Here is an 18195-nt window from a genome sequence, read left to right as displayed (position 1 = left end):
TGTTGTTTGTCCCAATGTCCGCACTCTTTTCAAACGTCGCCATTTTGTCAACTTTTGACTTTTTCAACTTTAGGTCATTATACCGACAATATCTGCTATCAGAGCAGTTTTTTTTTACGTTTCAACCCCGTAGAAAGCCTATATCAGTACAGCAGTGGAAGAACTTTTTTAATCATCGCCGGAAATCGCGCTTAACTTGTAAATGTTTTGTATTTTTTCAACTAATATATAATACGGAAATCTAAAAGTTTTCTTCTAATGGGATCTCAACACGTAAAATTTATAGATTCTAACTTCTTCATTTGACTGTTGGGGTCATCCCGCGCCAAAATTATTCAATTAATTATTCCTTGAAACACTATTTTTAACCACCAATGCGAGTTATTAATTTTTAAAAATATTTTTATTGATTTTGCAAACAAATTTCAACATTTTTTTAATATACTTCTTTCCTTTTAATATACTTCTTATATTAATTAATCATTTAATCGAACACACACAGAATGCACACTTAATTCATGATTTCATTTCCTTTCCGTTTCCTGCATTTTCGTATTTTATAAGCAAACTTTGTCGTTTCCAAAAATCTATTCGATCTTCTACCGAGCGCGTACAAAAGTCGACTGTGCCAGATTGTCTGGCGCTGACGTATGGGAGGGCGCACACGATAGACAACTCGAACGATGCATAACCGAGACTATATTAACGACCGCCGCAAAGAAGGCACATCTTCCGCCAGCAGACGGCGGACAGCATGTGGCAAGTGGCAAGTGCAAAAGTGTGAAGCGGCATCCTCAGCGCCAGAAGCACTTACATACATACTCACCTATACTTGTATGTATGAACCAATGAGCAATGTGTCAGCAAAGTATGTGAGAATACTTTCCAAGTGCAAGTGAACTATATACACTCATTTGGATTCTCAAATTTATATATGGTACATAAAGTTATATGTGGAGCCTACTGGGATCGTTGGAAGAGGTGCTACAAAGTAGTGCATTTCATAGCCTTATCTTACTTAAAGCTGAAATCCGCGATTTTTAACAGTTGTATTTTATATTTATGCTCATCTGTCGCCCTCTTTACATTATGAAATATCTGTAATTAATAAATCGAGTTTATGCGCTATAATTATATAGTATACTCTTCAGTATACTGAACCACTAAAGTCATTCAAAGTTAGGAATTTCCATAAATATCTTGTAGATATCGATTTTTCACTGAACTAATTAAAAGGCTTAGAACATAGGTTGACTGTATAAGAAGTTCTCGAACCCTTTGAGATCAGATCATTATCTGAAAAAAACATAATTCAAATTGCCAAGTGCTGCCTTCTCTTCTGCTAAGAGCATTGCTGCTTATACCGGTCTCAATAACATAGCTATCGATATGATCGAGAGGATTCGAGAGTAAAGTTAGAGCGTATCCCTCTGAGTTCACTAGTAGTTACCAGCCTCCGATTGTTACCTACAATTACTAAGGCAAGTTTTGCCAATTTGTTCAGGATGAGAAAATATGATCTCACAGTTCTTCAAAGTAACCTCAATCAAAAGCTTTATTCCAGCCCAAGCGAAGAATGTTCCCGCCGGGTATTTTATTATATTATTTGTCTTTTTTCTCAGCTTATAGAAAGACAGTTAGTACAAATTCATATATATTCATATGTATATGGGTTTGTGTTCGCACGCACCACCACTTAAAATTGTATAACTACAATTGTCGTTCGTAATGTCGATCACTTGATGATCGATATCGAATTGTTACGAGTCTATTGTTTAACGTGTGTCATGGCACGATTGGTTCAACGCCATTTTCAAAAGAAAATGTGTACGACTGTATTTATAGTTCTCGTAGTGATGACTGGACGCTAAGGTCAGCGATTAGGTTGAGTTCTACCACGCCTTCTTTTTTATTTAATTCATTTATATTTTCATCATCTATCTAACAATTGCGCTGAGTGCGCATAGTTTCATATTTATTGCCACAACTCAAGTAGATTGTTTGATTTCCGTAGGAATTCGATTAAACATTCAATTATGTCAATGTAGCGTTGATATTTCAATTATATTTTATTGGTATTTCGGGCACTAAGAGTTTGGTGACAACACCCTTTAACACTAAACTGCTGGATGAGGAGAAAAAATAGCACATGGCAACCACATTCTTATTATATTTTATTTAATAATTTGTTGAAGAAATATACATATATACATATGTCAAAAGGTTATAGCTTTTGTCGAGAGAGAATGTGGTTATTATATTTTTTCTAGACCAGAATTTCTTCAAGTTTTCATCTAGAAAACAAAACCTCTAACGAATTATAACGAACTTCTCACAAAGCTTGTACGACTCGGTACTCCATCGCTTGCTGTATAGAATATCGCTCAAAGTAATCTCTACAAATAATATTGTATAAGGTTTCAAGTATGCAAGCAGGCAAAGGCAGCACTGCAGATCACTGATGATCTAATATTGATCTCAAGATACCAATAATTCTGTGACAACACCCTTACACATCAAATTTGTATATGTGAAGAAAAAACTATAACTTAGCAATCGATCTCATTCTCTTTTATTTCATAACTTGAAGACAATATCTAAAGTGTATAATAACGATATCAACATCACGCTCGTATAACGCACTACTCCTTCGCTTGCTGTAGTGAATAACCCTCAGTTTGGCTATTACAAGTAAACCACTCAAAGAATATAGGTTCTTAAAGTTTGCATGATGCAAAAACTTCACTATATATAAATCACTGATGATCAAATACTGTTCGCCGTTTTTTCTGTATTGTTTCTGAAATTTCTATTTATTGTTTCGAGCATCCTTGACCACTGTGCTCTCAGTCCACAATGCAATATTTCCCTCAGTATACTATACACCAAAGTATTTAACCATAAAAAGCTTATGCATAATTACACCGACAGACATACTTACATACACATGTACATATAGCAATTTCATGACTAAACGCTTTAGAAACACAATAACCTGCTTAGCAACACAGCTGATCTGCACGTTGCTTTGTGTCCTCCGATCATATGTTGGTAGTCATCTGCCGCCACGACCAAACAGCTGCTCCCAACAACGATTAGTTGCAGGAAAAAAACTATTTGGTTTATGCCTTCCACCGCAATGGTAATAAAACAAACAAAGAACGAATTCTGACACATTTGACGAACGTACATGTATTTGCTTTAGTATGGGCATATACATACATATGCATGTATTTCTTGAAAAAATTATCGATAGGAGTTTGCACATGTGGAGTATTTGGGAAACGAATTTGCATTTCACTTTCATCTCTTCTTCTGTTGCTGCTTTTAGTGCCAACCCAGGTAATAACAATATTAAAACTTACTTACGATTACATTTTGTTAGTTCTTGGACGCCATTTCGTATTGCTATATTTATGGCGGTGGTCGCAAAGATTTAGACCATCTTCCAATGGGAATTAGTGGGGGTTGCTTGCTCATGTTGCTAGTAAGAATATTTTTTAAGAAATTCGATTTTTTAATCCACCTACCCTGAAGTATATTATCGTCTAGTCCGGAATCAGATTTCCGGTGCCGAAACTTTCAGAATGTTGGAAAAGATATTCGGTGATAATTGTTTATCGTGAGCAAGTGTTTTTAATTGGTACAAATTATTCAAAGAGATTCGAGAGCGAGTTGACGGCGAACCATGTCTAGGACGGCCATCAACATCAATTGATGATCAACACGACAATAAAATAAAGGAATTGGTGTTTGAGAATCGACGATTAACAGTCAGGGACCTATCGGAAGGGTTATTGAAAACCATTTTGAAAGATATTTTGGGTCTAAGAAAAGTGAAAGCACGATTGGTTCCAAAATCACTAAATTTTTTCGGAAAACAGCGTCGCGTTAGCGTCTGTAAAACAACTCTTCCTGACTACCAGGACGTCATCAAACGTATTATTACTGGCGATGAGTCTTGAATCCATGTTTACGACCCGAAAACAGACTGATTGTCGCTGAAAATCGTGGCAAAAGTGATCCGAAGCCAAAAAAAACAAGTCAAAGTAGGTCAAACATCAAAGTTATGTTTTCTTTGATAATCAAGGTGTGTTAAATTTCGCATTCCTTCCGGCTGGAAGACAGAATTGCGAGCAGAGAACTCTTAGTTTCAGACCTGCGATAAAGCACCGTCGCATCTGCATTGAATTTTTGTGAGTTTTCAATTTAGCTCCGTGTGACTTCTGAATATTCAGCAAACTCAAACGACCGCTCCGGGGAAATCGTTATGACTCAATTGAAGACATGGCTTATTTCGGTATGTCTCTCAAGAAGACCTTAAGTGATATAAAGAAGAATACACCAAAAAAAGGTACAACTTTAAGAAGTATAAACCCATAAACCGATCTAATAACATTTTTAAACTAGCAATATATTCGAACCCAAGGAAGTTGGATCGCACCGGCGTGTAGCAAGACTTGTATTTGGTCAAATACTGTAAACACGACGTCATAATATGTAAAAGCTAAGCAAAACATTATAATTAATAGACAACCATGTAATAAATATATCTGAGTCTCGGTGGAAACAATCCCTGACTGAAATGTAAGCCGTGAAATGCCTACTATTTACGTTAAAAAAAGCACTGACATTAGAACTCTAGTAAGAGTGCTAACAAGTCACTGTTTATTGGAAAACTTGCCAGCAGACTGGAGGTACCATTCAACAATTATTTTAGAAGCTGCCAAGAAGTTGAAGTAGAAGAGACTGAAAAAAAATATCGATTCGAGGCTTTTTATAGGACAAGAATCACAGCTATCGGTCGAGGGTTTCTTGGTGATGTATCGGAAATTTCACGTATACAACTTTCTGAATTAATGAAATTCATCAGGAGCACAGGCTGCTTCAGAGAGGACATAATAGAGAGTGGGTATTTTTGACCCAGTGATTTTACAATGGCTTAGGTGCGTCCTCAGACAACCACCCTACTTACTCACATACCTAAGAAAAAAACTATAAAAGATGTATTGCCCAAAAATAGTTCCCATTTTCCCAAATAAGCAGGATATATTTCAGATTGAGGCGGTGTCTAGACCATAGTAGCCAGTACAGCTGTATAGATCTTAACCGAAGCGATGTTTTGTTGGTTTTCCTCTGGCTATACCATGTACGCCTTTTGTCAATTATAAGCCACAAATTTTTTCGCGCCTTTGTTAATAGTATCTGTTCATATATGACCACCTGTAGACACACCATACTTCGTGCATAAGGTTACACACCGCTTTTTTGGACTTCGGTATTGATGTTAACGTTACATTTGATGTTAACGTTACATTTGGTGAGCCACAGTTCTAAATGAACTAATTGCGTCTGCCATTTCCTAAAGGCGGTAGTAATGTTAACACTTAACGCCAGCAGGGCAGTGTAATCCATCTCAGAGTTGATATATCCAGCACATATGGGTCTCAGATCTGACTCAGCAACGCGTCACCACCGATTATGCAAGTAAGACTGTTTCAGCAGGTAGTAAGGCATGGATCTAACTGCCAGCCCTTGACCTACAACTATTCTTTCGATGCAATTGAACTCAGACTTTGAAAGTTACCCTTCTACACTTTCATTCATATAAAATTATTAGCATTGTACTCCAACATCACTGCATGAGTCAACAAATTTACTTAATGTCAGTATACTAAGGCAGATTCTGAGTAAATTTTTATAAAAAAAAAAATTCAAAAAATATTCAAAATCGCTTCCACATGTGTACATATTTATGAATGAATAATACTACAGCAATTCCTTACAAGCATTTCTGTATAAATAAATATGTTATTTTTAACGTTTTTCTATGTAACTAGGCGCTCTAACTCTTAAGTATACAAACATATGTATGTATACAAACACCGGGCAGACGACCAACAACCGAGCAACGCTTGACCAGCGCCGAGTTCAAAGCTCAATTATGACAATTAAAGTATTTTTATCGTTGGAAATTTGTTCAATGTGAGACGATTTTCTTTTTGGACAAATTGTTTATTTACATTTTTATTTTGTATATGTGAAAAAGTAAAAATAAAAAATAAAAAACTATGAGGCAATATTACGAAAAGTAATCAAAGAATGATATAATAATTGTCTATGATTAAATAAAAAAATTAAATAAATAATTTTTCACAAACAATTTATTGGTATGATACACCTTATTTTATATGAATAAATAATGCATATTTATTATCGATACAAACTTAATTAATAAAATAAATAAAAAATTTTAATTATAAACACAAAATCACATCGTCACAATTGCAATTCAAAAATCTTCAATATATTTTCAAAAAATAAACACACAAAAATTATCAACGTTTATTCCGGCGGCGTGTTGTCGTGTATCCATTCGGCAAAGTGAGCAACAGACGTGTAAACACTCGGTATGCGCAAGCCACCACAATTATCCGAGCCGAAAGACATTATGCCGATCTGTCAAAAATTGATAAATGTACAATATAAATAAATACAATATATAAACATGTATGTATATATGTATGTAAATATAATAATCTCCACCCACCTGTGAGTATATGCCGTTTTCTTGTATAAATAGCGGCGCTCCGCCAAAGCCCTGACACACATCCTTACCCTCACCGCCCGCGCACATCCACTGTCCTTCAATTGAATTTGGCGATTCCAGCGCGCCGGTTGAGCCGTAATTACGCAAACAGAGATCCCAACTGGTCAGCGGCACATCCAAATGTGCCATTTCCGGTTGACGCGTGCTGGAGGTAGACATTTTGCCCCAACCAGCGATTGTGGCGCGCTTACCCACCACCAAATTGGTGCGTGACTTTTGCAGACAAATCGGTTGAGTTGCAACTAGGTTGAAGAAGAAGTTGAGAATACAAGTAATACCGTAAAGTTGTGTTGTAGTAAAGAATATCATTTCTTCATCAGTCAAAACTCCAGCTTCGAGCTACATTTACAGGAAATTGAATCGACCTAACAGTCTCGGTCTTGACTTCAACAATTTAAATAGAGAGAGAACAGCAGAGGGAGGGATACTTTTACCAAGAGGGGTTTCCTTCTTTGTATGGCCAAACAAAATAGAACTTTTCAAGCCTCTACTACTGGAAGAATCAAATTTTACATCCGACTGTTCCTGAACCCTTATAAGGCCTTTGTGTAACTGCCTTCTTTTCTGTATTGTACATATACATACATACCTGTCTAAAGATCAGCGTTCAGTCAGATACAATAACAAACATGCCGTATCGATTTGAAAAATACATACATATGTGGAATCTATGTCGGTGGGCAGAAGGCTCCAAAATTCGACTACAAAACATTCGACCAATAAGTAGCAACTCATTGGCGGTGCATTATCGACGTTGATTGCCCGTTTTGTTGATCAAAACAAAATTCAGAATAATCGTTATGTGTATTAAATTAAGTAATATTAACCGCTGGTCCTTTGCTGATCTTAAACGAATCTGCAACAATTTAAGCGGCTAAGTAAGCAATAGCCACAAAGAAAACAAATTGTTAACCGCAAATTTTGGAGAATAACACAAAATTTCATTCATTGCTAATATTGCGATTCGAACACGTTCTGATATTGACACTCGCGCCATTTGAATTTAAAAATATACTGACGCATTAAGGTGGAGCAATTTTTAGAAATTATGAAATAATACTTTTCGTCCCGTTAGTGGAGTGTGCCTTGGTATTAAACGATGATTTAAGAGTCCTAATGACGAATTCGGTAAACTAAATTTAGTAGTCGAAAAAGTCCTTTCGTATTTCTAATCCAACCTCAAATTTTTTTTATTTATAATGATCTTTAATGAACCAATTACGAGGTTTGACAATTAAGTAATGAGACTGATTTCATTGCCGCGCTTGTGGTAAATCTGTGACCTTGAAATTCCCTTTCTCTTTTTTCGGCATCCACTCCCCTCTCCATTGATATATGTACCATCGCTCCAGCTTGTTTAGTTCGCCTGCTGCGTCAAGTTGAGTAGACGTGTGTTTGTAGTGCTGGTCACGAAAATGGAAAAACGAAATCAAGAGCAACGCGTCGCGATAATTGGGCGAAACAGTTTCGGAACGTACGCTAAAATTGTAAGAGTGTATAGTAATAGTACTCTTAGTCGTGCCCAAAGCTCACAATGATTGTCTACGCGCGCGCCCCCTCCCGGAAAAAGCTCGCATCAGCAAGTCGAAGGTGAAAACGTTGATTATTGCTTTTTTTGATAGCCGTGGAGTCTTTTACAAAGCATTCGTTCCACCGGGGAAAACTATGAATCAAGTCTACTATTGTCGACCACTTTTTGCCATTTTCCTGCTAAAGACATTATTCCATCAGTGTAAAAATTTTCTGGTTTCTCGACGAAAAACTGCGACAAGTGATTTACCAGTCAATTTCACAGTCAATAAGGGAGTTCTACATCCACCGAAACAAATGGTAGTCCGATAGTGCAAGGTGAAAACTTCCCAGCCATGCTCTCTCAGTTTTTGCCGAGTCATCAAAGAAAGGTGTGTTCTAACGTTGTCCTGATGGAAGACGAAACCCTTTCTTTTGATCAGTTCTGACCGTTTTTTTCTGTTACTTGCTTCAATCTCACCAGTTGTTGTCAGTAAAATGTAGAATCAATCGTTCGATCAGGCTCATAGTGGAGGATTCCTTTCCAATGCCACCAAACACTCAGCATAATCTTCCGAGGCGGCAATTCTGCCTTTACGGAAATTTGTTGAGCTTTACCAGGCTTGGACCATGATCTTTTTCGCAGATTATTGTCGTATTTGATCAACTTTTCGTTTCCTGACATCTATTAACAAAATACGAACAGACTTTTTCGACTACCAATATATAATTTATCAACGCGGCGAACTGAGTCGATTAAGTCCTGTCTCTCAGTGTATCTCAGGCTATCGCTCTGGAACTTACACGTACACATTTGTCGGAACCTCCTCTATCAGACACTATAGCAAATAGCTGACATCCAAACTGAACGATTTAAATCACTTTTTTCCATGGAAAGTTCTTTATTTGTGTAGGGTATAATATGTAGTTTTATTTGAAACTTTGTTTTCCCCCAAAAAAACATGAACTCAACACGCACTTTATTCCCGAAAGCATGCCAAACGCAGCCAAAGAATCAACAAGATCGAGGCGCAACTCTATCATTATGAGCATTTTTCAATTTCAATGTTATAATGAGTTTTATGGCTTAATAACGTGAGATACGAACGTGCCCCCTATAAATTTTGCAACTTTGTATGCACTTGGCACATGTGAGGTCCCGTCTGGTGCTGCCGAAAAGTACAAAAACAATAACACGAAAAATGCCCAAAGCATTGCAGTCGCGCACTCATATCATCCAATTAAATCAGGTTGTAAATCACACTTAGCGGCTGCCGGACCACTAATTTGACATTTTTCATGCTTACACGCTGCTCGTTGGTCTGCTGCGTGGCCTGATGCCACACGTTGCCACGTCGTTCTGCAAACCGGCTGAAAAGTCGCTTGTGGCGAAGAGTAACGCGTAGCAAACGGAGGATGTGCACGCACCAGCGAACGCCCTTATGTCTTCGGCGATTAATTCGCTTTGTTTGGCATATTATTTTTAATGTGCCAAGTAATTCAGAATATTATGACACGTTAAGGTAATGGAGTTTGTGACAGCTGCTGTCATAATTAGCGGGAGGATCGGCAATACTCAGACAAGTTTCAGGTAGAAAACAAGTGTTTTAAAAGGTGTTGACGTGATTTGGTGGGGCATCACTTAAACTTTAAGCGTTTTTGAAATTTTAATTAATCGATCGATAAAAGTTTCAGATATACTAGTTTGTTATAATTAAATGTGTGCATGAACACCTCATTAGCAAAGGAATATTTCTGTATCAAACTTATATACACGTTCTTTTGAGAATGTGACTGATTCGTCCACATTGTGTAAGGCTTTCAAAAGCACTGAAGACAAACGATTCGGTTCATTTCTCAGCGATGTCTCTTAGAATTATTTTATGAAATACCTATTGATCAAATTTGACCCGGACTTTCGAACCAATACAAGCATGACAAGGCTTAATCACATAAATACACTTGTTATAGGCCTCGACTAAGATGTCCTCCAATGCTCTCAAAAATTGTCTTTATTGGACTCACGAAAAGAATTTCCCAGCTTCAAAAAAAATGCTGAAAAAGTCTCGGTGAGCCGAATCTGGCGATTACAGTGGCTGAGCGATGACTCTCTTTTCGACCTTGGTCAAAAAGTCAGTTACAATCACGCTAAAATGTGACGGTGCATTATCGGTTGTTTTCGACGAGTTGGTTCACGTAACTATCCAAAAATGGCCTAGCAGTATTTTTTAGCGACCCTTTACCCTGTACAACAAGTTCATGTTGAACAACACCGCCGTAATTAAGGAAAACGATTAGTATCATTGTTGGACAGTTTCGTCGGGGCAGGACGTCATATTCATAGACTCACGTCTCGTCATCAGTAATGATGAAAACTACATATCAAAATCGCATTCCGTCTACCAGACTACTGCAGTGTCCTCCAAGCGGATATCACAGCAATTAGAGAAAACCTTCTTGTTCTGACAACCAGTGCGCTCACAACAAGAAATATTTTAATATATGCAGATAATCAGGTGGCCTTGAGATCATAAAAGTCTCAAAGGGTATCGCCTAAGATAGTAAATGTATGCTTAAATCCCTTGGTAAACCTAACATCCTTCATAGCGATCAACCTGCAATGAGTTCAGATAGCAGATAAAATAAACAGAACAGGCACCACCATAGGATGAGACTCCGGAAAAGAGGGAATTTACATGCCTCTGGCCGCTATAGATATCTAATTGATAAATAAAGGGTGATTTTTTAAGAGCTTGATAACTTTTAAAAAAAAAAAAACGCATAAAATTTGCAAAACCTCATCGGTTCTTTATTTGAAACGTTAGATTGGTTCATGACATTTACTTTTTGAAGATAATTTCATTTAAATGTTGACCGCGGCTGCGTCTTAGGTGGTCCATTCGGAAAGTCCAATTTTGGGCAACTTTTTCGAGCATTTCGGCCGGAATAGCCCGAATTTCTTCGGAAATGTTGTCTTCCAAAGCTGGAATAGTTGCTGGCTTATTTCTGTAGACTTTAGACTTGACGTAGCCCCACAAAAAATAGTCTAAAGGCGTTAAATCGCATGATCTTGGTGGCCAACTTACGGGTCCATTTCTTGAGATGAATTGTTGTCCGAAGTTTTCCCTCAAAATGGCCATAGAATCGCGAGCTGTGTGGCATGTAGCGCCATCTTGTTGAAACCACATGTCAACCAAGTTCAGTTCTTCCATTTTTGGCAACAAAAAGTTTGTTAGCATCGAACGATAGCGATCGCCATTCACCGTAACGTTGCGTCCAACAGCATCTTTGAAAAAATACGGTCCAATGATTCCACCAGCGTACAAACCACACCAAACAGTGCATTTTTCGGGATGCATGGGCAGTTCTTGAACGGCTTCTGGTTGCTCTTCACCCGGCATGCGGCAATTTTGCTTATTTACGTAGCCATTCAACCAGAAATGAGCCTCATCGCTGAACAAAATTTGTCGATAAAAAAGCGCGAAACACATTTCGAACCGAACACTGATTTTGGTAATAAAATTCAATGATTTGCAAGCGTTGCTCGTTAGTAAGTCTATTCATGATGAAATGTCAAAGCATACTGAGCATCTTTCTCTTTGACACCATGTCTGAAATCCCACGTGATCTGTCAAATACTAATGCATGAAAATCCTAACCTCAAAAAAATCACCCGTTACAAATATCTATAAACAGTAAGCATACAAATGTGGCATGATTGGATCAACGATGGCACATGCCGACTATTAAAAATTAATAGGAGTGATATAAGAGCTCTAGTAGGAGTGTAGGTCACTGTCTAATTGGCAGAAATGGCAATATCTAATACTAGGAACGCCATAGAACAACTAATGTAGAATCTGTCAGGAAACCATTAAACATCTTCTATGTGACTGCAAGACTCTATATAGGGAAAAATTATACTATCGGACGAGGGTTTCTCTACGTAGTCTCAGAGGTTGCTCATTTAAAAATTTTTGTATGGATGAACTTCATTAGAAGTACGGGGTGGTTTAGAGATGAAACAACAGAGTTATTGGACTTTAGTTCCAGTGGTATAATTATTGACCTCCTAAGACCTACGTGCGTTATAAGACATCCACTCTACCTAACCTAACATAATTTTTCTATCCAGAAAGAGCTGATGTCCATCTTCCATACCTATAATGTATTTTGGATTTGTGCGCTGAACCATTATCTGGAAATGACCAAACGCCCCCATTGATAGAGAGCACCAATTTCGTTAGCTATGTACAGTCAAACTTTGGCCAGACACGTTAATATTTTTCACTTTCGAGGGTTGTTTGGAATTATTATTAATTCTTAAAGTTTGCTCGAGTACTATGTTAAGTCAGTGATTAAACTACTCCTAAGGGAGAACAGATTAACAATATTGGGGTTAGGTTAGAAAAATAACTCATGTGTTTGAGCTTATAAACGCTTAGTAACCAATACAAATTTGCACAGGAGTTTAATTTCCACTCCCGTCAGCTCGGTGGGTTGTCTGAAGGTATGCGCACCCAAGTGCTTAAGTCTTGACCTCCCAAACGCGGATCAGTCAAGAGGGAAGAGTCGAGTTGTTTCCATCTCATCTTCTTCCATACAGCTTCCGCAAATGGCGTTTGGTAAGATTCTCAACCTTACAGCATGAGTACCAGTAGGGCAATGGCCTGTGAAAAGCCTCACAACTTGGGCGAGGCGAGCCTTACTGAGGGCAAAGAGTAACTAGATCTCCATCGATCGATCTTGGACCAAAAGTCTTTTGCGACAGCGCATGTACCGATGGTTGTCCAGCGCTGCCCTAGCTTCCGCAAAGCCCAGCTATCTCGTAGTAGACCGCAAGAGGATAAGGGAGCACCAATCCGCCCTCATTCGACCTATAGCGGTTCTAGGGTGCCTTTCCTTGCTTGTTCATCAGATTTGCAATTTCCTACAATTCCGCTATGGTCCGGCACCCATACCAGTTTTATCACAAAGACACTCGATGCTATTGACAGCGAAGTTACGTACTCCTCGACCAACCCTGAACGCACCGTAAATGAGTTCAGCGCTCTGAGTGAATGTTCACGTCTCTGAAAGAGGCTGCATTCCGGAGCAGCAGATCTACTGCTACCTTAATGGCTGCAAACTTGGTTTGATTCATCTGTAAAGAAGCTCACTGCCCCTCTCTCGTCGGTATATGGGCAGAGAACGAGCTCCCAGAGTTCGGATTGGCGTCTACTTAATGCAGTATGAAATCAAAATGTGCGAGGATGTCCGAATGTTCAGATACTTGTTATTTTAAGCGCAAGAAAAATATGAATTTGCTGCATAAACAAAACTGTTGTAAAGGATATCGTATAAAATTGCGCTTCTGATAGTAACTTTAGCAACCATACACCTTCCGACGATGTCTACGGGCACTATGTGCAAGTGCCATGGTTGGAATGATCCTTGGTGCATCACACATGCTGATGAGCGCCGCCGCTCTCAAATTTCCTTGGAAGTGTGGCCTTTTCTAGAGCCCTCCACCACATAAAGACTCCATAAAACATAATGGGTTGTACAATAAGGGGGTCTGATACGAGAAATATAATCCATTGTGTATTTCCACCTGTCATCTCCGAAATCAAAGCATACAGGATACAAATAATTGGAACTATAGGAGTCATTTTTATGAGTCGATGCTGAGTTTTGAATTAGTTACGGATATCATAAAAATATCGGCTCTTGAAAAACCTATACTGTGCCCTAACGGATTAGTTGTAGGTTGGTTACTATTAAAACTGATTTAATATAGGGAGACTAAATTATAATAAACAAATACATTTCAATTTTAGTCGTTGACAAAAGCCTTTGATGACATGCAAACAACATTTAACTGTTTTGAACTTGATTCGTGCGATAATTGAAGAAATGGAACGCAAAAAATTAATAATAAATTTTATATTTTTTTCAAGTACCTGACGGGCAAGTTTAATTAATCGTAAACACCGACAAAAACTCCCATTTAATGAGTCTGGCAAATGTGTATATGCATAAATATACGTGCATATGTACCCAAAAACACTATAAAAGACGACACACACATGCTAACTCATACGCGCACATTCCCTTTCATTTTTCGTTTATGCTTTATGAACTCTCACCTGAATAGTTGAGTGGCGTTTTCAGCACCAACAAAGCGATATCATGATGATACTGGCCCTGTTTATAGTCTGGATGTACGATCACATGGCTAATCGCGTGATTGACCGAGCGAGGCGCACAAAATCCAGTGCTCGCACAATCCGGATCGTTGGACGTGTCGTATTCGCCCACACGCACGGAAGAGCTAAAGGAAAAACCAAGAGTGATATTAGAAAGAAAGAAATAAAGTGAAATAAGCTTCGCTAGCTGACTTACAGACGATGTCCTTCCGCCTTGGCTAAAGCGCAATGAGCGGCTGTTAAAATGACGCGTCTGGCGATAACCGAGCCCGCGCAGGGATATGCAAAAGCGCCCGTATTGATATCTGAAAGTCAACAACTTTTTAACTCCTAACTTAAAGCAGTTTACACTTTGCTACACTTACGTTTGAAGCCAACACGTGCCACGAACGGATGCGTGCCGAGCCCGCGATAAAAGTGTCCTTGCACCAGCGACTTGCCGCACACTTGATTCTTCTCCAGCGGACTACTAGGACAACAGACGTAAGGCATTTCTTCACCGCCGCCACAAAATAACGATTTATCACCATAGTAACAGCGTTTGGCCACTTCGTAGATCATTGCCGTGCAATCGTGTAGTGGGGAACACTCTGTGCCGACTGTGCATTCCGTGCCAGCGTCGTAGTAAGAACGTGGCGCGTAGGAGCGGCCTTGTGGCGTTGCTGATGCGCTGGGATTCACGTAAGTGTCTGGCATAACTAGTTTTTCTTATAGACGTATTCGGTGGTGGGAGTAAAAAGAGAGAATTTATATTATGTAAATGAGTTTCGACTAATGTTGATGCGAAAAATCAATGAAGAATTGTTCAACACCCTGCTAACAAATTTCAAAAGTAAGCAGGCAGCATGATGAATTATAACATACGTATATTTTGGAAAACTTAGCTTTGTTTGTGCTCCAAGCGGAGATCACAGTAACTAGAGAAAACCTACTTGTTCTGACCAGGAGTGTGCTCACAGCAAGAAATATATTCACATATACAGATAGTCAGGTGGCTTTGAAATCACTAGAGTCACAAAAGGTTTCGTCTAGAAAGAAATCCCTTGATCACGTGGTGGATCTATCAGTCTATTTCACGATGAAGATGCAATGGGTTTGTATATTTTGGAAAACGTAGATTTTTTTTTAGAAAGTAGAAACTCATAAATCCAAAGCTTATCAGCAAATGAGTTAACCCAAACCGATACGTAATAGTATAAATTGTGTGTCAAGGTTTTATAATGGATACCGATCGTCTAATTAAGGTCGATCGAATTTTCGCGAAATACCAATTTGACGGAATTAAAAATTTTTCATTTTACAACTAATTTTGCACACTTTCACTTCCGCTATAGCCTATAGTAATTTAAGTAATTACTCGCAGATTTTGGACAAATATCGACAACAACTGTTCCAATTACGAACACACATTTGTGTTAGAACCCTTTTCCTACTTTTCCTTAACCCCAAAACGTATTTTTTTACGTACTTTATGAAGGATTAAGCCCACCATCAGCAAACTGGTTGGACCTTATCAGTGCGGCTTTAAACCTGGAAAATCAACAACTGTCCAGATATTCGCCATGATGGGTTGGGGGTGTGTACTGTATCACTTCGAACTGCGGAGGAATGGCTTCGAGGATTCAGAGTGGGTGGATAAGCCAGCCGAATACCGATCAAATCATGGAAAACATCGAGTTAGACCGGCATGTAGCATCTCGTAACATCGCCAAGAAAATGGGAGTTAGTCACCAAACCACTTTAAACCATCTGCAGAAGGCTGGATACACAAAAAAGATTGATGTTTGGGTGCCGCATGATTTGTCGCAAAAAAAACTTCAGGACCGAATCAAGACCTACGATATGCTGCTGAAACGGAACGAACTCGACCCATTTTTGAAGCGTATGGTGACTGGCGATAATAAAAGAATCACATACGACAATATCAAGCGAAGACGGTCGTGGTCGGAGGCCGGTGAATCGTTCCAAACAGTACCCAAGCCGGGATTAACAGCCAGGAAGGTTTTGCTGTGTGTTTGGTGGGATTGGAGGGGAATCATGCACCATGAGCTGCTCCCGTATGGCCAGAGGCTTAATTCTACCATCTACTGCGAACAACTGGAGCGCTTGAAGCAGGAGATCGACCAGAAGCGTCCAGAATTGGCCAACAGGAAGGGAGTAGTATTTCAACAGAACAATGCCAGACCACACACTGCGTTGATGACTCGTCAGAAGCTACGGGAGCTCTAATGGGAGGTTTCATCGCATCCACTATATAGCCCGAATATAGCGCCAAGTGATTACCACCTGTTCCTATCCATGGTGAACGCCCTTGTTGGTGTAAAGTTTAATAGTTTTGGAGATACAGCCTTGAAAACTTGTGCGCTCGAGGCTAGCTTGTGTAGCCTAGCTCCAATCTCTTGAAATTTTAAACAGGTCTTTGATATGCAATTCTTAAAGACTTTGCTGAAGGATTTTTACAACGTTTTGAAAAAAATTGTCGCGAAATTTTCGCTGAAAGTTTCATTTTTATGTCGAAATGTCTGCCAAAAATCCAAATTTCAGTTTTTTCCTTCGTCCGTGTTCTGACTTAACTTTTAACTAAAACACGTATTTTTTTTACTTTTGATGATCCTGTCAGGAGTTATCCTGCCAACGCGGGCATACCTTTTTTCGGGTTACCGGAAATGGCGTTGCAATGGACGAGTTTAACAAATTTTTTTCCAAAAATTTCAGAATTTCTTTGTTAATGTGTATGTTTGTAACAAAAAATTCTAAAAAATATTATCAATAACTACTTCGTATTCAATATTATTGTTCATGAACTATCTAGATTGATACCAATAATTGTCCAATGCAACGCTCCAATCTTAAAACATATTGTTCAAACCGAACCAGTATAACCTTTAGATGCCATACTAACTGACCGATCAAAATCATGTCCTTATATGAAAAACTTTTATATTTTTATACACTTTTATGAAATGAAGGATATTACAGATTCGAAGTTTATGATTTTTCTTGTTTTTTTTTTAATTTTTGATGCACTAATTTTAAAGATATCTACTCCAAGTCCCCAATTAAAATATTTTCACTAATAATTTCCTCGAATATTATTGTCCTTTAATCGTCCTTATCGATACTAATAACACATCACAATATCTCCAAATAATTTTTTCTTATATCTTTCACTTCATTCTTACCAAAGGTACCGACTTCACATTTTCCGGTAGCTGCGGACCACCCTATGATAATTAAGGTAAAAACTTGCCATGGAGATAGCAACAATTTACTACCGCCGCGATTATTATGTTGATCGAACACATCCTTCCACAACATGTTGCAGCGGTTGCAACCGGGTTAACAAATTTTCGAAAAAGTTATCAAATAAAAAATTATAATAATTTTTTTTTTATATTTTTTCAATTAAATGTTCGTAAATTTATTTAATGTTTGCCGCAAAAATTTCTTCTTTAATTGGTTTTCACAAAATATTTCAGGTTTTGCTGCGTAAAAACGAAAGGTAATTAAATTTAAATGCGTCCAAATGCGATGACAACGCTCCGGCTACTGGTCAACGGTTGATGATAGTTATGGGCAATAATGGCTAGTATGACAAAATTTCTGTATTTTTTTAGAATAAATGGAGTAACGCACAAATCTACCTTTAATACAAGCGTATACATATGTGTAAGTATGTATGGAAAAAGCGTGTAGTAATTTGAGCTCATGCACAGGTACATATGTACATATTTATATGTATATATTATATATTAATACTAGTCTAAGTGGCGTGTACTTTGCACAAATGAAGCGCGGAGTCAGTGATGGAGAGAGTAATGATCAGATTGAATGAGCAATGCATAGAGCAGTGAATTAAAAATTGTTTTTCGTTTATTCATTTGTAAA

General features: G+C 38.2%; 1 protein-coding gene across 1 annotated transcript; it reads right to left on the bottom strand.

Moving 5' to 3' along the window:
* Nucleotides 1-6146: 6146 nt before the first annotated feature.
* On the bottom strand, nt 6147-17876 carry LOC105225325 (CLIP domain-containing serine protease 14D). Its single transcript, XM_011203726.4, has 6 exons — nt 17490-17876; nt 14673-15014; nt 14504-14612; nt 14248-14432; nt 6551-6852; nt 6147-6459 (listed from the first exon to the last, which is right to left on the bottom strand). Exons 1-6 carry the CDS (start codon nt 17623-17625, stop codon nt 6346-6348), a joined length of 1188 nt encoding a protein of 395 aa, XP_011202028.2. The 5' UTR covers nt 17626-17876; the 3' UTR covers nt 6147-6345.
* Nucleotides 17877-18195: the final 319 nt, after the last annotated feature.

Source organism: Bactrocera dorsalis, chromosome 1 (assembly GCF_023373825.1).
Source record: "Bactrocera dorsalis isolate Fly_Bdor chromosome 1, ASM2337382v1, whole genome shotgun sequence".
Lineage (NCBI taxonomy): Eukaryota > Metazoa > Arthropoda > Insecta > Diptera > Tephritidae > Bactrocera > Bactrocera dorsalis.
This window is presented reverse-complemented; position numbering and strand designations above follow the sequence as displayed.

Bases quoted from the DNA above. Each gene is read 5' to 3' on its own strand.
- LOC105225325 (XM_011203726.4), bottom strand. From the start codon at position 17,625: ATGTTGTGGAAGGATGTGTTCGATCAACATAATAATCGCGGCGGTAGT. The intron at 14,613-14,672 runs GTAAGTGTAGCA...GTTGACTTTCAG, and splicing joins GGCACGTGTTGGCTTCAAAC to ATATCAATACGGGCGCTTTT. The intron at 6,853-14,247 runs GTGAGAGTTCAT...TCTTCAACCTAG, and splicing joins AACGCCACTCAACTATTCAG to TTGCAACTCAACCGATTTGT.